The sequence below is a fragment of the Lepisosteus platostomus genome, chromosome 4 (genome assembly GCF_059453375.1).
Source record: "Lepisosteus platostomus isolate fLepPlt1 chromosome 4, fLepPlt1.hap1, whole genome shotgun sequence".
Lineage (NCBI taxonomy): Eukaryota > Metazoa > Chordata > Actinopteri > Semionotiformes > Lepisosteidae > Lepisosteus > Lepisosteus platostomus.
The window spans coordinates 68,872,529-68,896,235 of NC_142614.1; the positions used below are offsets into that span (position 1 = coordinate 68,872,529).

At 38.3% G+C, this 23,707-nt stretch overlaps 1 protein-coding gene across 7 annotated transcripts in view; it reads left to right on the top strand.

Annotated features, from left to right (window-relative positions):
• LOC148673703 (protein unc-13 homolog B-like) overlaps window positions 1-23,707 on the top strand; it is a 256,318-nt gene that overhangs the window by 170,315 nt on the left and 62,296 nt on the right. For 4 of the 7 annotated variants that reach the window (XM_088630487.1, XM_088630488.1, XM_088630490.1 and 1 more), the window contains 3 exons: window positions 17,438-17,484; window positions 18,524-18,602; window positions 23,433-23,507. In XM_088630487.1, coding sequence (XP_088486613.1) covers window positions 17,438-17,484; window positions 18,524-18,602; window positions 23,433-23,507 — 201 coding nt within the window. Of the gene's footprint in view, window positions 1-9,281; window positions 11,910-12,391; window positions 12,415-17,437; window positions 17,485-18,523; window positions 18,603-23,432; window positions 23,508-23,707 lie in introns of all 7 variants that reach the window. The other 3 variants (XM_088630484.1, XM_088630486.1, XM_088630485.1) reach the window with 1 other exon arrangement.

Below are 23,707 nucleotides of genomic sequence, written 5' to 3' on the forward strand. Positions count from 1 at the left end.
GAGCTTACCAATCGGTGAAGTTTGAAGGGTTACCCAGTTTTTCTGAGTTCTAGTGCTGCATTTTAAAATGTGAGGAATTTGTTCAGCAATCTGAAATGTGAAAATACTTAAATCAGAAGTTTTCTTTAATTCCTGAGTAGGTGGCATCCCCTGAGTGTTCTGAATGACTTCATCTAGATGCAGTGGTTGATATCAGTCTATGATATTTAGACTAATTTTTCACTGGATTTAGAAAGGTTCTGTTTCTAGAAGATTTTTCTGTGTTTGTGTATGTTTCATGACAGTACCCCTAGACTTAATAATGTAACTGTGCTGTAGGGCATGGTACTGTGTGTCCTTTCCTCTGCAGCTGGATAGACCATATCTGGCACTGTCACAGGAAGGCAAAGGGTGGAATTCAGTAATTGAACAGGAATTGGAAATGTTAATTGCTAAGCTATGACAGGAAAATGAATGCTTTTAAGAAAGTTGATGCAGATTGCAAACACCAGGGGTTCTTTCCCTTTCTGTAAAATTGTCTCATTAAAGAGTTCTGGCTGGTATTGTGCATTTGCTCTTGACAAGCCTTTTTGGCCAAGAACTGATATGCACCATATCATGATGAAGAGCTGTTCTCAGCTGTTCTCTTCGCTGTTATACTGTACATAGTAGCAGTAATAGCTAAGCTACAGAAAACCAGTCTTTTACATTTAAGCCAAGCACTTTGGCCCCAGGGGTACCAAGCTTTGAAGTGCGTTTTTTCTTCATCCAGTACCGTACAGTATATTCCAAACAGTTCTTATAATTAAATATAAGTTGACCCTAGTAAGCATTGTTAAATGTATGACATTAACTGTATGGAGTGTGGTAAACAGGACATAGGTTAACTTGTTGTAAATGCGACAGTTTCCATAGTTTCCACAAAGATACAAATGGGCCTTGTTCATTGTTTTGGCTGTCGTTAGCAAATTTGTGTTTAAATGACCAGTTTTAGTGTTCTTTTGACAATTGCTACAGGGTTGATGTAGTCCTGAAAGAAACCAGTTCTTGCTTGATTATTCATAACACAATGGAATTTAAGTAAAAATGATAATGCAGAATTTGTTAGGCCTCTGATAAGATTGTTGCTTTCTGGGCAACACTGGAGAACCTCATTCAAATAGTTTCTCCCAAAACTGGATGTGCATTATGCCTGCTCGTCACCTAAAATATCCATAACGAAATTTAATAATTCATTCCCAGTGTGGATTTTTTATAAAATTCACTTAAAACAAGGATTTTTTATTCTTTTTCTGTAGTAATACCATGTCATCTGGGTTTGAGAGCATGTAGAGGCATAAATGTAAATGTGATTTAGTACCGTAAGTGACTCTCATCAATAATGTACTTTACTGTCTCAGCAATATAGTGAGTTAATAAATATGCAAAGTTTTATACATGCAGTAGTTCTATGCAAGTGCCTACAATATTCTTCATCAGCTTCCATTAATAATGAAAACCAGTCTGTGGAAATATTTGTTCCTCATTGTTGTCATAATGTCTTTTGTACAGTACTCTTATTCGACACTTTCCACTTTGTAAGCTGTTTCGAAAATTTTGTGTAGCTCTTGACACATAATGTACACTACCGTAGTGAAGCATCTATTATGCACCAGTCAGGTAAAGAGATCCTCACTAGCTGAATTACAGTAAGTGGGAATTTGAGGGAGGCCACAATGTACAGGCACAGAGTGGAATTGAGGACACCAGGATTAATAACTCTTATGAACGGTGTCATGGGATTCTTAATGACAGTAATTGTCATTAAGACCTAGGTTTATGAAGGGTGGTAATTCCTACAACAAAGTGTCCCCAGTCAAGGAAACTGAATTGAGAAATCATCCACACACACGCCTCTTAGAGCTGCAATCTGATTTTCCTAAGAGGTCTTCCTTTCCAGTATGCCAGTCAGGCCCACTCTTCCCTAAAACTAAGAGTCTGCTGGCTTGGATAAGTCAGTGTTAGGTGAATATATACTGTGTACTGCATGATGCACTTCGTGTTATTAGTAAGTAAATGTCCACTGAACACTATTTGTATTGCAGCTGATATTATGTAGGCATTTGGTTGATTTTGATGTTTGATTTTCCACTTTTCACCTGTGATACCTGGAGTAACATGGATATAGGATACTTTTTAGTTTTTTTAGATAAAGGTAACCATTGCTGAATACACAGATAACCATGACTAGATTTGAAATGGATTTAATTTAAGTAATTTCTGTGATGCAGTATCAGTATGAAAAGCAATCCATCCATCCTTTTTCTTATGTGTTTTAGCTGGTTGTGATTTCCAGTGGAGCCTGGCATTGGGCACAGATTTGAATATGCATTGCATGGGGCACCCCAGTTCATCTCAGGAAAATGTAAATAAATGCTGAAAAAATAAAATGCTAGTGTGAAGTTAAGGTAGAATGTAAATGTAAAACTTTCAGGTTTATTCAAGATGAGAGTCAGTTGTCTTGGATAACTCAGTGTTATTCCCTCAGTGTTATTAAAAAATACATTAACTCCAGATGATATTTAATATTTTGATTAATTGTCCTGCTTAAAATCTGAACACTGATACTTGAAGGAAGCATTGTCAAAATGGCTTTTGTTTCTTAATGCTTTTTATTTCTTAATTTTAGCATCGGTAGCATCATCCACACATTTTTATTATGTACTGTATAAGTTTATGCAGGGAAGGAATGCAAGATATTATCTTCAGAACTAATACATGACAGATATATTGCCTAAAACCTACCTTATTTTCATAAGTTAAACCAGTCTTCTGTTAATTCAGAGGGGTAACTCGAGGCTTGCATATAAATCTGAGTGAATGAGAACTATATCAACAGAAACATCAAAGGCTGGCATGACAGAAATACTTTGAATGTCTGTTTGATCAGGATGTTACTGATAGTTTAACACTTAACATGTTAAAGAGCCTCTTAAGCCTATCAGGGAAAATTATTAATAATGAATGCACAATAATGATTAATTCCCACTGAAGTTCTGAGAAAGAGGGGATGCAAATAAAATATCTTCTGGGTTTGCATTTTGAACAAGAAACTCCCTGAGGGGCATGATGAATTATTCCTGAAGCGGTCTGTGAAAAAAATCACCTGCTAATTATTCTTAAACTTGCTAGGTTAGGCTGAAGTTTCTTAAAGAACAACTACACAAAATATGGAAATAATGCATTGGTTCTAGAAATGATAAAATCCGCAATTGATGGTATTCAGTTCAGTTTATTTGTCATATGCACAAATGCAATGAAATTCTTAGGTATAATGAAATGGATTGCAGTGCAATGGATGTGCAGTGAAAAGATGTGCAAAAAGATGTATAATGAAATTGATTGTAACTGAGCCAATGACCAACTGATTGTTTTCCTTTACGTACCAAAGTCTGTAAATGAATTTAAGGCTAATGTGACAAAAGTGAAATGTCCTAACAGTTGTGCGCCCAGGAATGGCCCTTTGGGGTGCAAACACTTGGCAGGTGAGGACTTGCAGACCTGTATGCTGGGGGCTACTGTTCTAAAGAAATAGTGGAAGTCTTAGCAATTGGTTCCCTCCAGAGAGAGACCCACACATCATCTTAAAATGGTTACAAATGAGAGGAGGCCTTTTTGCCCATCTCGCCCTTTACTACGATGAGGTAACTCATCGATCAAAGGATCGCAATACATCTTTTTATGGAGACAGGTGCGATGTCCACTTCAGCAGTGTGACCGAGTAGCTTGTCCCATAAGTTTATCTGTTGAAGATGTTCCTCCTGGTCTTGGCTTTCAGCGCACTTCCACATAGTTTCTACCAGTTTTCTTTGGTTCCTTTTCCAAGATCAAAAGATTTGATCATTTCAAAGGTCAAATAGTTAAAATATTTACCAATGTTCTTTGTATTTTATTCTACCGATATGGTATTTATAATGTGCTACCTGATTGACTTTAGATGCTTTAATTCAATCCGTCATATAGCTGCCAAGTTCTGTATATACTGTAGTTGAAAGGAATTTGGATTTTGAATTCTATTTGTAACCAACACTTATCCTTAAAAAGCATATGACTGACATCTCCTTGGAATGTCTTTCCTTTAAACATGGAAAATTGGAGCAGCTTTCTGATATTTAGATCTTTATTTTTCATCTTAAAGCAATGTGATCCCTTGTAAATTGTACTCCAGTTGCTCCTTAAAGGCATCTTACTCATCTTTGGAAATCATTGAGTAGCATTACAAATTCATACTGAACATGACACAATTTGTTAATTAATTTGTAGAATATTTTTAGAAGTTAATTTATCAGAAAGCGGATATTTTAATAAATATAATATATAAACCATATATTATTTCACATAGGCACAGTATAAGAATGGGAATGGGCATTTGCAGAAAAGGTTGAATTTGTTTCACTTGAATTGTAGGACTGCAATAAAACTAGCCAGGAATTAATGGATTTTTTTCAAGTTGTTTTTTTCATATAAATTCAGATTTTATGTATTTTTGTTTTATATGTAAATGAAATGTAGTTGTCTAATAACTCCTGTAGATGTTTTTGGTCTTTAAAAAATCACAAGAGGAAAATGGTTTCAGTTATTTTATAAATGTTTAACTTGACATTAGCAGAATAATGCACTGTCTTCATTTTTTATTTTAGTTGTCTGCAGCAGTAAGAAGTGGAGACACTGAGAAATGGGTGCAATGTTTTCTCAAAGGGACAGCTGACGCTGATAGGCACTTAAGTATTCTGTCAATAGGAACCTTGCCTTCGGTCTCAGCTCGTACATTCAGGAAGACAGGGCTTTATCTGTTTCAAAAGTACATACTGCAGAACAAAAAATACAGTAGCTCTGTAGGAACCAGAGAACAGGATTACCAAAAGGGAATTCTTCTGAAGTCAATTCCAATCCCAAGCAGAGAAGCTGAGTAATAATAAATATTCAGCAGAAGAATCTAATTTGATCTGATTGATTAAAAATTAGAATTTTGAAGGCCTTTTTGTCATTCATATTTCACAGTGGCATCACGTTTCTTATTACAGAGATTTTGTATCAATTTAATTAACAGGTTTCTGAAGTCAGTTAAGTCCTGCTCACTATTCAAACATGATCCTAAAGCTAAAACTATTAAACTGTGCACATATGCTTTAGATAAAATGTTGCAATCAAATGAAGTCTAAAAACAATTATGACAACTTAGTAATCATCAATCATTTATAGACAGTGTAAATATCTTATCTACTAGTGTAAAATTAGCATGACGGGAGAAAGGTAAGTAAATCAGGCCTTGGATTAGATAAAAATATTAGTTTTAACCTGTGTTCTGACTAGAGTCAACACAGGAGAAGATCAGAGAACTGGGCAGAAAGGATTCTGCTGTTCATGGTTGCCTTGACAACGTGCAGGCTACCTTCACCTCCATTATACTTGGTGTCTGTCTTGTCTAGTTCTAGCAGTAGGGATACACCCCTACTCTGCTAATATTTTTGAATTTGGACATTTTCCTTATTTAGTGAACCTCTAACTAGTGAACCAGTGATGTCTTAAGTGAATAATACTCTACAGCACTTTTTTCCAGTCTTGACAGCCTCTTACTAATTCTTATTAGGTTGATGTAAGACATGGTCATTACTTCACATGATAAGCATTCCAGTTTGATGTAAGTACCTTGATAAACTATATTTAGGAGTTATAAAACCCATTATGAGGTTTCTCATTCTGTTTGTAAAGCCAGAAAGAGTTTGGATGTGTGTTGATGGTTCCCTCAGGGAAACGTTCAGAAATAAAACTTCATTCAAGATCAGGGTTTGGAAACTTGCCTAGGGAGCTGACATTTTCTTTTTACAAGAACTGTACAGCTGTTAAGCAAATTATCATAGCAGTTAATTTGAAGTACCAGTTTCTGCACTTGAGGTTTTCTTACAGTACTGTGTGTGCATGGCTGCTGGAGAGTCAAACTGGAGAACGGGTAAGAGCTTCCTCAAAGATGGTCATAGACTTTTAGGCAAAATTTGTAGTGTTAGGAAGGAAGAAGACCAAAAACATTTTATAGCACCTGAATTAAAAGTTGAAGTTACATTTAAAAACTAATTTGGGCAGTATTTACTGGGGAGGCTAACATTCAGTGCTCCAGTAATGTGCAAAGAACAGGTGTAAGAGCTACAGTATTAAATCACCACATAATATGCGCAACACACAGTAAACATCTGAAAATGTGGAAATGTACTGTTCAAGAGTACAGTTTTCAAAGTACAAGATGTGTTTCATGAAGGGCTGAATGGGAGAATGCAGGACATATATCTGAATGCATGTCAAGTGCATTAGCGCAAAATTGCTTTTATTTTTGTTGAACATGTTGGAAAATATATTTAAGAACAAAAGCTTGAGGGAGCATGGAACAAGAAGTGGCCGGATGGGATCCTCAGAACAATTAGCTACTTAAAAACAAATGAGGAAGATTTGTCTGAATGGCCCCCTCTTATTTGTAATTTCTTTTGGTCACAAGAGAACATATTCCAGAAGGCTGCTGTATCTCGACTGGACATATTCTGGGGAACCAAACGATCAACATATCAAAAGTTACATTTCTTGTCTGATATGGTCATGTCAGACAAGAAATGTAACTTTGTCCAAATCAAAGCTTTCATCCACCTGCCAGAAGACTCGTGTTGGCAAATACAGTACCTGCCATAGATTTATAGGAATTGATTTTCTATTTACAGTACAGGTGGTGGATAACACGGAATTATGATTTGGTTTGAGATACAGACAGAATATTTGCTTGAGTAAATTCGTCTGCAGTCCCTGAAACAAACTCATACTGTAGATTGTCTAAAAAAGTTCAAGTTCTTGTGTTTAAACAACTTAATATCACAAAAATAGCAGGATGTTCGTACAGTAAGTCTCTTGCTCCTGTTTCAGGTGCTGGGAGCAGACTTAACCTAGCACAGTGACACTTGAATTAAAATAGACTCAAATCAAGCTGGCAATGTTGTAATGTGGTACCTACTGTAACTGATCATACAGTATGTGTGAATGTTGACAAAATATTCTAATAATAAGAAAATGAAAAATAAGAAATTGTTAAGACTGTAGGGGAAAAACAATCTTAAGAAGATTCTCCCTTCCTACACATATAGGAAAAGTGTAAGAGGAGCTAAGAAAATAACTGTGTAAATCCTCAATGTTTCTCGTCTGCCAGTGTATGGAACCAGAGTCTTGAGCTGAGAAAGCTCTGTCAGGTATCATTTACGTTTTGCAGTTCCAGAGCAGGTGGTTCGTGGGCAGGGAGGACAGCCTGCGTCAAGGAGAGCAGAGACAAATTTGTTGTGGGAGAAGAAGAATGATGGGTTGCTGTTGTGCAAAGAGAGGGAGTAGATGACAGAGGATGACATATGGAGCGATGAGTTGCAGAGACTTAGGGTTTGTTAGTCTTCAGACCATTTTTTCTTGAATGTAATAGTTACCACTTAAGGCAGTTGGTATTTATTTTTGCTTTTTAAACTTTGTGTTTTGTTTCCAAGTAACTTTCCATACAACGTTTAAAAGATAAGCGCTTTGCCTTCGTTGTAAATTGGTCACGTTACATCAAATGTTATCTCCTCTTGTACTGTACACAAGGCCTTTTCTGATTCATCAGAAGTAGGAACACAAAAATCAATTCACATATTTGTCTAAAAGAAGCATTGGTTAGGTGATTTTCAAGTAGCTCACATTGAGAAAACATGCTGTATTGCATGCTGTAAAGAAAATAATCAGGAACATTTTTTAAGAGTTTTTGCCTTTTAGGTTTACTGCTGTGTAGAACAGTACCTACTGTATAAGTGAAAGTCAATGTCTAAGATTTTAAGGAATCTCAGTATCCACTCATCCTCTCACAATGCATATTTTGGTGGTTGTGGAGGTGAGTCCCCATTACCTTTAAAGCTCTTTGAGTGGAGTGTCCAGAAAAGCGCTATACAGTATAAGTGTAAGCAATTATTATTATTATTATATTTTAGTTACAATAAGACCCTCTAAAAAGGTTATACTTGAAGACTGATCGAGTCCAGAAAAACAAACAGTCTGGGGCTTATTTGTGTGGTTACAATGATTAAAGCTTTTAGCATACTAGCTGCATACAGCCAGAGAGTTTTTCACTAATGCAAATGCAATGGTATTATTCCCTTTGCATTGTTTTATGTTAGTACTGAACATTTTCCACTTTGGAAATGTAATGTTCCACTATAAAAATGTGAGCAATTTAAAACCAGCTCTCAGAATTTAAGTGCTCTAAATATATATGAAGGACATGATTTGAAAAGAGTCCACAAATGAATGATTAACATAGATGTATAATAAAATACACAAGTCTAAAAGGTAAAATTAAAGGCAAATGCATTCTGAGTCGGACTGCACTCTTGCTGTCAGATTACTGAATTACACTTTGTTTCAATGGTTACTGCTTCATTATGCTGAAGATTAGTCACGTTAGCTCCCACTCTCTGCTGATGACAGTTCATAGCAAGTGTGCAACCCATGTTACTGGAGATCAGTTTGGAAATGCAAGCTAGAATTTTGAGTTGATTAAGGGGGTGAGCTGTTCATTGTTTTTGTCTGTGTCAAGGAGTGCAACAATCATGTCTATCAATGAGCAGTGCATTAAAATATTTTGGACAGAAAACTCTTGATGAGAGCTGCAGGGAGGAATTCACAGCTTGAGACTGAACTGTTTTTTTTATGAAGGTTCCAAGTAGCAGGATGCCATTGCAGTTGCTCCTTAAAGAAAGGGAGAGAAAGGTTAAAATACTATACATTATGCAACATGCAGACATCAAGAGACAATGTTGTCTAGTTATATTTACATTCAAATTATTTTTAATCCATACTGTATGTCTAGATCACATTGATCTGATATTGAGGATTTATTCATTTTTTAATGTGATTTCTAATAACTTAATTAAAGCACGCTGACAAATGTCTTGTGGAATTAAATGACTATTCAGCACATAACATGTTTGCCTTTTGTTGTTATACACTTGGAATGTCAGTTTTGATGGAGGAAAGAAAAACAAGTGTGTGTAATTACATATTTCAAGATCCATGGCTTAGTAATATTTTTTTTTCTTTGTTATATTTTGTAAAGTGACTTTATTTCTCTAAATAAAATCACTTTACACTCACCATTGAATGTTGGATGTCTTAAATCCTCCACATTAATACAAATAAGTATGAAAATTGTTTGTGCATGTCACCATGAGAAAATCTTTGTTTTTCTCAACTCATTTTATTTGTTTTGTCAGCCACAGAGTAAGCTGTCTGGTAAAAGCTGGGCAGAAAAAATGCCCTCTGTTCTATAGTGAAATGGCAATCTTTATAAATCTCGACTTCTGACCAAAGGCAATGGAAGGTCTCTCAAAGTAAAAGCAGAGTGGGATTGTCATCAGCAATGTTCTCCAAGAGTCGCTCCAATGGTCAAGATGCATCTGATATGCTACCACTCAAAAGGTCCAAGAAGAAAAGCTTAGGGAAAAAGAGGCTTCAGCGCCCTAAAGTGGCTCAGAGTCTAAGAAGTAAGATTCAGAGATTTCTCCAGGGCACAGGGGAGCATTCTGCTCAAGATACTCATCTTTCTCCCATGGAGATTGAAAAGGACATGTTTGTCTGTGGCATTAAGAGAGAATCCCCCAGCACAGAGTTCTCTGGACTTTCCCTGCCCAATGGACAGGGTCATCCCACAGCTCCTAGTGTTGCTTGTGTGGGTGAGGTGGAACTGAACCGTGAGGGATACATCAAGATCCCATGCACCCTCCACAAAAATGGCCCTAAATTGGGTCACACGTCTACAAACGTGAATGGTTCAGATCCATCTGAAGGAGTAGAAGGGAAGAACAAAGACATTTTGGGAGATAAACAGAGCCCCGTTACTGATGCAGAGCCAATAGTATCCCCTCAGCCATCCAGTGAAGCTGAAGAAGCAAAAAACTTGGAGGAAGATGATGAAGAGGATGAGGAAGAAGAAGGGGAGGATGAAGCATCAAGTGACATAATCGAACACATCTTGAAAGAGCTGCGGGGGATTAACCGGATCCAGGAGGAGATCTCAGACTTGCGACAGTACCTGACATCTGTGCGTGGATCAGTGGAGGAAGTCTCGAGCTGTGTGGATGCTGTGCTGACCGAAATTGAGGAACTGCGATCTGGAGCTGGGACAGTCCTTTCGCAGGGGCCCAGCAGCAGTTGCAGCTCCACCAGAGAGAAAGCCAGAGAGGCTCCAGAGGATTTCACCTGCAGTTTATTGGAATACCGCATCTGGGATAATGATGACCAGGTAATGCAAAGTAAGGACAGGCAACTTTCAAGCACTGACTCTATTGGCCAGGCTGCCTCCACCACTACTGTTGACCTGCCAGGCTCGGAGCCATTTGATGTAGGAGACCAGGATACTTCAGACCAAAGCTCAGATTTGCCACCTCATTCAGGGTGCAGGGGTTATAACTTATCATGTTTGGAGCGCCAGAATGGTCAGGACTGTCCAAGCACAAGCTCATTGTCCTCAGGACAGAGTTCCAAGTCCAATGAATCAGATGTGGAAGGACAGGAAATATTTCCCTGCAAAGGGGATATGCAGGACAAATCCTGGACCAATGGCTGGGCTGAAGAGGGGCTGCAGCATAGTATGAACTTCAAGGGAGAAGTAGGCTGGAGTGAGGAGGGACCCTACCTCTGCCGAAAAAGCACAGAACAAGAAGATCAACTTTGTAACCCTGGAACTTGGGACCTCTATAGAAGAGGAGAAACAAGTAGCACCCCTGACCAGTCGTCAGTGAGTAGTTCTGAACACTTATCTCTTTTGTTTGGCTGTCACTACCCTTCTCCTGCCCTGAGCTCATCTAGTCTAGCTGATTGGAGGACTCAAGGCCTTCAGCTGAATACAACTGAGGCATCCAGCGGTGCCAAGGCAATAAATCCCAACTCTGAGTGTGAATGTACAACCACCTGTTCTTACTTTACGGCTACTGATTATCATGTCACAGAGAGTTATGCAGATGATCTGGGAAGCGATCCATCTAGAAGCCTTAGTCACAATTCCACAATTGCTTTTACTGACTGTGATGACTGTTATCAAGCAGGATGTTCTTTTGAACATCACCATTCCTCTGACCATTGTCTCGCAACTAATATTTTTGAAGATGGCTTCGTGTTGCCAGCTAAAATATGGCCGCACCAGATCCACCCCAAACATGTGGATGAATTGCTGAGGATCGAAGGAGGATTCCAGTTAGACTCTGATCTCTCCCTGCCCAGTTTGGAACCTGAAAGCACCGATCTTCTCAACGTGGGGTTTAATGTTAAGAAAATTGGGAAGGCTGTTCTACATTTCAAAACAGCTCTGAGAGGGGCTTTAAAAAAATTAGAAGGGACTGGTCCCATATATATCGACGAAGAGACTGGAAGTCCAGTGCTTGGCAGTCCAGAAGCAACATCTGGGGTGGAAACGATTAAACGAAATGGGAATCTCAATACTGAGCACTGCCTAAGTGAACCACAACTGGTATGTACTGACTCTTCACTGGAGCACGCAATTCCAGAAATGAATACTCAAGACAATTTGCTGTCCTGCACCACACCTTCAGATTTTCAGGGTTCTTCTTGTACTGTGCTCTCGCACTGCGCCACGGCAGAGTCCATTTCTGCCGAGGATCCTTTTCTGCCAGAGCTCCACCCAGAAGACGATCACTCCAACTCAGAGTGTACCCCAGGGCTTAGTCCTAATAAGACCGAATACAGGCAGCAGGACCCTTATTATCTGAATAAGTGCCTCAACAACTTCCAGAGTGTCCTGAAGGAGAAAAGACTGACCCAGAGAAAGCTGTCCAAGAAGACTGATGGCTCCAAGTCCACTTTCTCTGAGGAGGAGTTCAATGCAGGTAATTTGGGCAAATATGACTCCAGGTTCAAAGATATCTGTAATCATATGTTAGACTGTGAAGATCCAGTGCTAGTCTATCTGGCCTATTGTTGTAACAAATAATTGTACAGCTTTTATAGAAGTGCTATATAACTCTGCGGTATCTTCATGGTTTGAAATTGATTGTTTTAGCCAATCTTCAGTATCTCATATTTCATAGGAATCAACACAGACATTTAGAGCAGTTTCAATCTCTCAAATGTTCTATTTTAATATAATGCTAATTGCATTGTAAATGACATCTGGTAAAAAACAATCTGGTGCTCTAATAAGATGTTTATCAGATCATTTAAACACTATCCTGCTGTTTTTTAAATTTATTTTCTGCATTGTTTCTTGGTTTTCCAAATTTACACCAGTTGGTCAAGTTGTGTTATATGGTCCAGTAGAATTTCTAATTTCCTCTTCCTCGCTTGCTTCCTGTTTCCTTTTTTCTTGCAGAAGGCAGTAGAGAAGAAGATCAGGTTATTCTCATATCTATGGATGTGTACCTTTATACACACTATAGGACAAAATGTATTGGGATACCTCATACAGATGCAAAATGCTGAAGGCCATTTGTATTGACTTTCCTAAGACCTTAGGTGCCTGAAATTTATAGCATGGAAAGACAGTAACAGATAAATTTGTAGTAAATAGTGAGCTGGAAGACATCTGTGGAGGTTAGCCTATTGAGTTCATTATCAGGGTATGATTTAGTGTAACTATGTATCTGACATACAGTATGGGCATACCTGCTCTAAGTAATCTATAGGGAATATCAAGCATTTTACAGGCCAGGACTGCAGAAGAATTTTGCCAGAATACCCAGGCCATCATAACAGTATTGCTCGCTGAAGCTGTCATAAAACTGTTAGTTGTCAGATATTCTTGTTTTGGAAGTAAGTGACCTGTATAAATCAAAGGACTCCTTAATTATAATTACTGCAAAAAGTGCTTTCCTCTCAAAGCACAATGCAGTTGTAACCTCATGGGGAAGAGCTTTTGTCACTATCCGCCTTCTCAATACAGAGAACAAAGTCATCCAGTCAGATCCTGCCCTTCTTTCTGTGAAGCTGGGAAGATGTCACCTCATTTATGTTGCTTTGTTTCACTCCTGCCCTGACAGTATCTGGTGCTTTGCAGAATTTTGCTGTCATGCACGGTTTGTACAATGACTGGAGTGAAGATTCCCAAATTCACCTGTTTGCTGGGTGCTGGCCATGAAGGCTAAATTTTTTTTCTCTCTGATGGTTTATTTCCTGGACAACTGTCGTCTCATAGATCCTCCTGCAGAGCAGTGAAGCGAGACAGAGGAGTAGTGCTTTGTGGCATTTTCTTTGATCTCTAAACAGCACTGTTTGACTGGCCTTGGCTTTCTGGATGGAGTAGGTTTGCACTTTCTAAAGTGGCTGCACATACCAGCAAACAATATTCTTGTACATGATGTGTCTTTGCACCCTAGTGCAAAAACCCTAATGCTTCACTGGGGGCGGAGATGCTTTTAGTTGTTCTCTAGAGATTGCTGGAGAATGGGAAGATTGTGTCTATTCTTTCAAGACTCCGTCAAGACAAAATGGTCACGAAACCTGTAGGTTTGAACAGTCTGGTCTCCACAAATGCCTCCCTTAGAACATTTTGAGTTTGTGGACCCTGCTTTCTCTCATTGAAGATGTCTATCCTCCTGGTCAAACCAATGGTCCATCAGATGAGAGAACTCCAGGCTATGGTGATCAGCTTCTCCGTTGTCTTAATATCCCCTATGTGTTCTTAAGGCACCCTTTTATTTAATCTGCCTTTTGTGCCAAAGATCCGGTCAGCCTTTTATGTCAACCAAACAGTGACTGTGGAGGCCTTCCAGCCTCTCCTTTTGGAGTCTTCTCCATCTCTCAGTCCAGTTGATACAATACGTACAGTATGTACAGTATGATAGACATTGACATTCAGGATGTCCAGTCAGCTTTCTATGGTTTTCTGGTACCAGAACAGAGACTGGACACTCTCCAAGCACCATTGAGCTCATTCAGCTATGGAGTGTTTGCATCCAGGTGGATGCTGCACATTGGTGGTGGTGGAGAGGAGTCCCCATTACCTGTAAAGCGCTTTGAGTGGAGTGTCCAGAAAACCGCTATATAAGTGTAAGCAATTATTATTATTAATTATTATTATGGGGTCCCTGCAACAGGGCAATAAAGTGAAGCCCCCCACCTGGTAGTAACTTGAGCCCTCCATTTTTGTTTGGTTTTGCGTGCTGAATATTATGGAGGCTTTGTGGCCTTCAGTGAGATCCAAGGTCTCATGGTCTTTTCATCTCTTTATGACCCTCCATTATTGTGACTTCTGGCTGCTTTTTTGCAGCAGCTTGGGTATTCAGGTTCTGGGTAAAAACTACATTTTGTCTGAAAAGGAATATTAGGTTATCATCATAATCCTAATTCCCTGAACAAAAATTCAGTTGATAGTCTTCTGAATGGCCTTATAATCTGCCTGGTTGGGGTGCCAGTTCTGCAAGAAAATTCTGTAAGGATGAGTTACCACGTCAGCCCGGCTTCATGGGGGAAAAAAGGGCAGAGCTTTGTAATATGTCAGTGTCTGATTAGATATTCTTACTATGCTTACGTAACACAGGATCAATGGCAAAAGGCACTTCCCAGGAAGTTAATAACTGCAGTTCTTTTCAGGGAACCAGGGTTATGATGGTACAGTATCTATCAACCTAGGATTCCTAGGTTACCACATTCATCTGTGGAAAAACCAAACTCTACACATTTTCCCCCATTACTTTTAGTCATATAGTGTGTATCTCATAGTATATGTACAGTATATTATATATTTGTTGCTTGGAGCTTGGCATGCCTACCTGTTTATGCAATCTGCTTACTCCTTTTGTTTTTAGTTCTGTCTTCGCAAAGAGCCCATTCAGTGGTAAAAACTGTTGCACTCTCTGTTGAAATCAGATATAAAGTTTGCTTTACATTTTTCCAGAGAATAAATAAAAAAATCTGTGCTTATTACCAGCAAAAATAAGGTTTATTTCCTCAGTAAAGGCAACAGCACATGGTCTGAGTTTTGTTTTAATTTTTAGAATTATTTTTTCTGTCCTTATTAAAAGAGAGGATGATACAGTATGTCATTTTTTTCTGAATAATAATTATTTGGGAAATAATAATAAAGGAGACCTTTATATGTGGTTGTAAATCATTGTACCTGAAAACTTACAAGGCCTGATGTAATGTCACTGACACGTGCACTATCTACTTTTAATGTCATGACAACTTTTATCAGAATAGAAGGTCATTTGAGACTTTCAGGACATACTGTTTGAAATTGCTCCAGGGGCTGCGTTCTTCTAATGCCATCAGATACTGTATCTGTATACTGTAAGGGATGTTTCCTGAACTGATAGACCAGTTGCAGTGCAGAGTGATAAATACTTACTGTATTTCCTACTGCCAAAATGTGTTCAGCCTTTTAAACCCAAAAGACAGAGCTCTTCTTGAAATTTCACTCCCCTGATTTATGATGCTGGTATATCATACATTCTTGTACAGGATAACATAAACATAAATACATGTACAATACAGGAGAAAAAAACATTTTCTACATTATTTAGCTCAGTTTCACTGACAACAACCTCAACTTGTTTCTCTGGCTCAGTTAAATGAAGGATTGTCATTGGCTGTTATTGCTATGTGCATGAGAGACTGAGATGGCTGTATTTTACATTGTTAATGTCTTTGTGTTTTTGACATTACATGTACAATATATAGAGTACTGTATACAGCACATGTGGTCTCCAGCCCTGGTGGTAGAAAAGTTGAATCTTTTAATTTTATGAAGCAGGTGGCTGATCTACCTTGCATTCCTGCTGAGTACTTTTCTGCCCCTTACACATTTCTTATACATTATTTCCACATTTCCTGACTTAATATTATTTATTTGTCACATGGTGTGAGGTAGGCTATTGTTTACTACTTAAAGTTTAAAAGCAAAGTGAAGAGAAGGCAAACCAAAATGTTTCCATTATGAAAATTGAATCTATTACATATGGAGATGTCTCTTCATGTAGCCGTTGATGGATAAAAAGGACTTGTTTTGGACTATAGGGCACCCATCTCAGTGACTTTAAAGGTACCGAAGAGTCACATCTAGCTGGCTAACGTGTTCTATATATCTGTACAGTATATACTGTACACACATGAATGAAGACAGTACCATGACATTTCTTCACTTTCTGACATTTGTTTACGTGGTGGCGACTCATTTCTTTTCATTTCATTTTTCAGGCCGCTGTGCAGCACCTCCACTACTCGGTCATTTTTTGTGGCTCTCTTTGCATCTTTCCGTATCGTCATTGCCGCGTGTCCTTTTGCTGTGATGGCGTAACATTTACTGAAAGGCATTTAAATGCAATAACGGCTAATGCTTTCGGTGTTTTCAGATGCTTCCTGTTGCGTTTCTAATGCCTCTCAGTTTAGAATGCCCTTTTCTACATCTAGTGTTGTACTGGAATATTACAAGTTTCACATCATCTGAACGCAATTCTAAACATTATCGTGTTTTTCTATAAGAGATTATAATTGCCCTTTAAATTTATATTATTTTTATTTATAAATTATATATTTATATAACATATATAAATATAAAATAATATATATATAATTTATACATTTATATAATTTTAAAATTATTATAATTGGTCTTTTTGTCTGCTCAACAATGGAAGTAAAGTGAGGACCCGTAGCTTCTTTGGTTCTTTCATTTGTACAGCTGCATACAGTTTATCAGTTTATGTAGAAACAATTTATGAGGTGCTTTGAGGGAGTGCTATGTGGAAACATAATTTATGAGGAGAATTTCTGTTCTATGTTTTTTCAGAAATCATCAATAGTAATAGAACCATTAAGATCTACTGTATAACCCATTTCTCCTGAAAGAAATTGGTTATGTAGCTGGTTATGAAACAAGAACTATGGTGAATTATTTCAGTTCAAAATTGTTATAACTTTTTTTTTATTGCAGTTAATTGGTAATTCTTTACCATCACAAACTCTGTATACTGTAATTATTATATGCAGATCAGAGTGGGACCTCTAGGGGATGGGGTAATTTGTGTTGTAGAAAGCAGTCTGAGGAGAGCTACCTGCTTTGCTGTAAGCTGGACAGACTCTTTCACAGTTTGATAGAAGCCATGAATATCCAGTCTTTGATGTTTACTGTGGCAGTCGTCTTATTTTTCCGGATCCTTGAGCCTTGTGTTTGGAAGTGGGAGAATTTATCTGCATGCCGCCAAAAAGTGAAGGTGAAACTTAACCAAACCGTGGCTGTCTTTCTTGTGTGTAACGTGGCTTTGTCTTTTAAAAAAGTCAAGTGTAAGTTTTTTTTTTTATTTATGGAATGCAGTACCTCATTCTTATGGGTTCTGAGTATTTATCCTTCTTCTCTTTGTGCTGTACGTGTATTCCGGTTTTATCTTTGCTGTCATTTTTTCCAATTCAAACTTCATAGGGAAGAGAGGATGGTGACCCTTCAAAGCAGCCATGGATTAAGGGGGGGTGAGTTCATTTAAAATCTTGTGAGTTTGAATCTGTATGTTGGGGTGAATTTGTCACCACTGGTTTGCAGAGTGACACAGCTCCTAGAGAAATGCTGTGAATGTTGCCACAGCTTTGCATGTCTAGCATTCATGATTACTGTGCAGATCAGCTGGAGTGGCAAATGGACTTTGAGTGTGGGATCACTGTTGCTGCAAATCAAGCCTTTCCTTACTCATGAGTCTTAGTCTTATTGAGTGTAGTCAATTACCCTCCTGTCCTTGTGTATTATTGCACTTGATTATAGTAGTAAAAAGGGAAATTAGGAGATCCTAATTTCACAGATCCCTAAATACACTCAAACATTCTTGAAATTTTGAACATCAAACATACCAACATTTGCCAGCAGCCGTATCACCCTGCAACTCACAACTGGTAACCCACTGAAGCTAAGCAGGTGTGAGCCTGGTCAGTACCTGGATGGGAGACCTCCTGGGAAGAACTAAGGTTGCTGCTGGAAGAGGTGTTAGTGGGGCCAGCAGGGGGGGCGCTTACCCTGCGGTCCATGTGGGTCCTAATGCCCCAGTATAGTGACGAGGACACTATACTGTATACAGGCGCCATCCTTCGGATGAGACGTAAAACCGAGGTCCTGACTCTCTGTGGTCATTAAAAATCCCAGGGCGTTTCTCGAAAAGAGTAGGGGTGTAATCCCGGCGTCCTGGCCAAATTTCCCATTAGCCCTCACCAATCATGGCCTCCTAATAATCCCCATCTATGAATTGGCTACATCACTCTGTTCTCCTCCCCACTGATAGCTGATGTGTGGTGGGCGTTGTGGCGCACTATGGCTGCCGTCGCATCATCCAGGTGGATGCTGCACATTGGTGGTGGTGGAGGGGAGTCCCCACTACCTGTAAAGCACTTTGAGTGGAATGTCCAGAAAAAGCGCTATATAAGTGTAAGGAATTATTATTATAATGATACAGAGGTGTAACTAGGCAAAGAATTAGATGCTTAGGTGCTTAGTGTCATCTTACTGGCTACCTTTTGTTCACAGACCTGGAGGAGGCCTCTTTGGTATCGACAGCATGCCTGACCTGCGCAAAAAGAAGCCCATCCCCCTTGTCAGCGACCTGGTGAGTCCCCGATCTGAGTTCAGGGTGTTGAGCTGTAGCAGGGCAGGGATCAGATCTGTGGTGTCTTCTCTAGCATTGACCAGTAGTTCACAAAGATTTTCAGGGTCAAAATCTGAAAGACTTTGTGGGATTTGTGTCACTCAAACTCACAAGATGCATCTTTTTTCCGTGTTAGTTTGGAGTTTAGAATGCGGAGTTGTTGTGCGTATCTTCTCGTATAGATTTAGAATGAACAATTGTTTTTTTATTCTGTTTCACACTCTAATATTTACAATAGCTATTTAGCCATATGCAGCCCTATTCCCAGGGAAGATGAAGCTAAAACGTGTATCTGCTGGATCGCAACATAATGATACCATCCATATCACTTCACACAGTGATCCACGATTAAATGGCTTTTAGCCACAGCTGGATCTGAATTAATGAATCCAGACTCTTGAGCCTGTTCTTGAATTATACTAGTTATTATTTTTTTTTATCAAAGGCTTATCATTGCTTATTTTACAGTTGTTCAGTATATTATTTCTGGCTTAAGAGACAGGGAGAATTGCAACTTAATTCTAAGTTAAGCATTAAGTCCAAGTAGGATGGTATAAGCTGCTGCATTTCTAAGATCTTGAATGATAGAAAAAAAGTGTATCCTATTTTTTCTGATGATTACAAATTATTCTGCACTGTACACAGTAATAATATGTAAGGGTTAAATACAGCTGTTTATACATTTTTACCGCTATAGAGAAGGTTAAAGGTGTGATTTCGTCTAGGAAAACAGCTGTTTACTATCTTTTTAAAGCACTCAGCTGTCCGGGAGTGCTTCCACTACAGTAGTGCCAACCTGATAGTTGATTAGGTGACTAGCTTAGGCAAAGTCAGCTGACATGCTTGCTTGCCTTATAGCAGGTAGCCCCTTGCCTGATCAGGCACTTACAACAGACAGACCTCCTGTCTGCTTTAGGCTACAATGGAAAGAGGCTGTCGACTCAGTGCTGTGTCTCAGAGGATGGTGTTTATTAATTTGCCTATGGTAGTGTGGAGAAGTGCAGTCTGTATTCTATATTGATATGTACATTGCAAAAAGATAACTGGTGGTTCTGAATTTAACTGAAAGGAGGATGCCTAATATTTTTTTTATTCAAACTTAAATGTGTTTTTGTAAACAAATTAACATCTCCCACCAAGCTTTTCCCCCCTATACTTCAGGCTTATCCGTATTTTTCTTACAATATGTGATCATGAAATCTTTTTTTCAAAAACAGGAGTTTAAAGCAGATAATTCAGTTCATCCCAGGTGTGTCTGTTTTAAAGGACTCTGAGACCTTTGGTAGTATTATATTTAAAGTGATCTGAAGTAGATTCTGGAAAGGTTAAAATACTTCAGAGGTCAATTCAGTCGATCCGCAAAAGCCGTGCCTTCCCCTGCTGCATAAATATTTCAAATTAACCCTGTACAATTTTTTTTGTATGCAATCATTCTCCTTGTTAAGGCTATGGTAAGTGCAACTATAAAATTCACCCTCCCCCATTAACAACAACCTTTTATTATTACTGTTATTATTTTACTCTCCAGTTCCTCTCCTCACTTTGTTCCCCATAGTTCCACATTTTCTTTGGTTGGTAGTTATTGTTTCCCATCACGATGCATGCAGAAGCATGTCACGCCATCACTCACGCACTGGGGGCGGGGGTTGTGAAAGGCCAGACCAGGGTGGTGGGTCGAAATGAGACATGGGGGAGGGGGTTAACATTGGCCTCACAGCACAGTGTCTTTCACAAGCTCCAGTGGTCAGTGATGGACTAAGTCTCCTCTTCTATAATATGAAACTAAGTATTTGAAGTATTTGAAGACTCTTGAAGTAAAGTCGTGAATCCTAGTTTTTAAAATTAAATAAACCTTCTTTAACCTGTGATATTCTCGGCAATGACAGTTATTACGTGATTCATGACTTAACTGCCAGCGTCCTACACTAACAGTGCAGATCAAACAGTAGAGCGCACAGGTCTGTACCTGGAGGGCTACAGTCTGCCTCCCCTTAAAGGGTTCTTTTATATACCCACTTGCTGAAAAGGTGAAAAATGAATAAATCATTTTAAATTGACGTGTCATATCTGGGATTTTGAGTACAAAGTGGACAGAAATAATGTGATCCAGGTAATAAACGTGTCAGATTTGATGCTGTGTAAGAACACTGCTCAGTATTGTACATGTGCCCTCTGCTGATTGTATAGTTTCAGAGTAAATGAGGTCTTCAGGAGTAGTTGCAAAGGCTGATTCTACAGTGTCTTGGGGTGATGGGAGTCCCCACAGGGTGACAGTATATTGATTTAATAGTTTACCTTTCTGCTGAAGTTGCAGGATCAAAATTTACATTCGAAACTTCGTTCCGGTTGTGGATAGTGTATTACATCAGTCAGCCTGATTTCTCACTCTATACATATGATTACAGCTGGTATTGGTATTGGTGAGCTGTGAATTAGTTGGATTCTTATCATTTTTCGTTCTGATTAATGAACACTGATTGATGTCAATGTATTTCATTTCTTTTAATCAATCTGGAAAACAATGAATTTATTAAATTTATATACAGTGCCTTGCAAAAGTATTCACCCCCCTTGGACTTTTTCACATTTTATGAGTTACAGCATGGACATGGAACCATGACGTATTTAACTGAGAAGTTTTGCCACTCGTCAACACAAAGTACTCTAGAATGTCAAAGTGAAAAAAATCCAGACATTTTGATGAACTAATTCAAAATAAAAAAAACTGAAAATAATTGAATGCATACGTATTCACCCCCTTGCTTTAACACACCTAAATTACCTCTGAAGTAAGAACTCTCTTCTCCAAGTCACATAATTACTTGACTGGAGTCCACCTGTGTGTATGACATGCAAGTATACAGATATTACTGTATATATACAGTACAGATATACATGTACTGTACTATAGATTACTGTGTTTTATTTATAATGGACTTTACTATGCTTTGAGGGATATTCAGTGGCCCAGAAATTTACTTACTGTATAACCTTCCTCTGATTGGTGCTTTTTAATAACCCTATCCTGGATTTTGTCTTCATGTTATAGTTTTTGTTGGGAGCTGTACTAATCAACTATGGGATCTCCCATACATACAGTACAGTACGTGTATTTAACCTGAACACATGTGAAACACATTATTTTCATACTGGTGGACTCTATTCAACTAGTAATGTGAGTTCTAAAGACTACTGATAGCTCTAGAGCCTCAGTACTGCTTATCATAGCAATGGGAGTGAATACATACTGTAGTTACTGTAGTTATTTTCTGTTTTATATTTATAATTAATATAGGAGGATCTGTAAAATTGTGTTTTCACTTTGACTTTATATAGTGTTTCGTGTCAATCAGTGACAAAAATCCCAATTAAATAATATATTTTGTTTCTACATTGTAACAATGAAATATGAAATAGTCCAGGGCAGGGGTGAATACTTTTGATACCATCTGTTTAAATAATGCTTTAATAATTCAGAGGTATTATCTGAATACACTGTCATCCTGTAGGACTTATATGGTGACTTAAAATATCTGAGTGTAGTTATCCAGAATAAATTATCCAGTTAATGGATTGTGATATGTAAATTACTGTCTGTAAAGTGCATATCTGCTTTTAAAAGGCAGAGATGTTAACAGAATGTGCATAGAGTAACTGCATGGCTGTATAAATTTTACAAAACTGTTTATCCCTAAAGTATTTTAAATGTGTGATTAATTTATCATGCCAATAAAGAAGACTAATCACAGTGTTTATAAATGGTTTACAGTAAGTGTCTGGAAAAAAAACTGTAGAATATTAACTGACCATGAAATGGTATTTGAAGCAGTACAGAATGGAAAAGGCAGAGGGGATGTTAACTGAACATGAAATGGTATTTGAATACTTTTATTAAAACTGAAACAGGCCAATAAGTGTGCAGTTTGATTGTTTCATTGAGTCTGACATATATCAAGGATTGTTTTATTTCAGTTCAAATGTTACTTGACAGTTGATTAGCTAGGTTATTAATACATATATAGTACATTTTTAATATCTATATACTGTAAATGTTTTTTTCTGCATTTCCAATATTTTTGTCAGTAAAACCTAATTTACAGTGCTCTTTAATCCCATTTATCAGTTCAAAAAAACACCTGTAAGGGTTTTGACTGATGAGAAAAATTAGACATTTTGAGACATTAATTAATATAATGCTTCAGTTTTTAGGGATTGGAGCCCTAAAAACTCTCACAGACCACTCTTCATAACCCCCACTATCTGCTGTTAAAAGCTGTCTGAGTTAAATTAGTACAAATGATCTATTGACATAGAACTGTAACCCCGAGCGGGAGGGCCAGAAGTGGTCACAGGAATGACTTATTGCCCTCTTGTTGTTGCAGTAGATAGGGCTGAGGGTGACAGCCCGAGCCCTGCAGAAAAGCAATAGTTCAGTTATTAATTATGACCTCAGTTCCACACCATTTTGTGGTATGCTTCTTCCTATTACTGTCAATTTTATTCTTCTGCTACTTGAAAGATTAGCCTTACAGCACACAAGTCTAATTAAGAATTCCAAAGGTTCTACAGCCTTCTGAAATGCCCATTCTTATGCTGTTAAGTAAATTGTTAGTAATTTACTGTAGGTCGAAACTAATCTTAAGGGTAGACTTCAATTAAGCTTTTGGGGTCTGACTAGGCCACAGGGCAGGATATAGCCATGTTGGACAGAAGGGTATAACCGGCTCATGAGTTTCTTTGTGCTATGGTTGTAAATGGCTGTTTTGCCGGTTTGTTTTTTATGGTATGCAGTCCCTGGTGCAGTCAAGGAAGGCTGGGATTACCTCCGCCATGGCCACACGCACTTCACTCAAGGATGAGGAGCTTGTGAGTATATACAGTACCCATAGTAGATAGAAATTATGTGTTTTCAGGCTGAACTATTGTCCAGTCCAGTCGCCCTTTAGTGACCACACCAGAGCAGGACCGACACATCAGACTGGTCCATCTGAGAGATGGTTTCAGATCTGCCACCCGTACTGCTGCTGAAACTGCAGGCAGACACAATGCCCGCATCAGTGACAGGA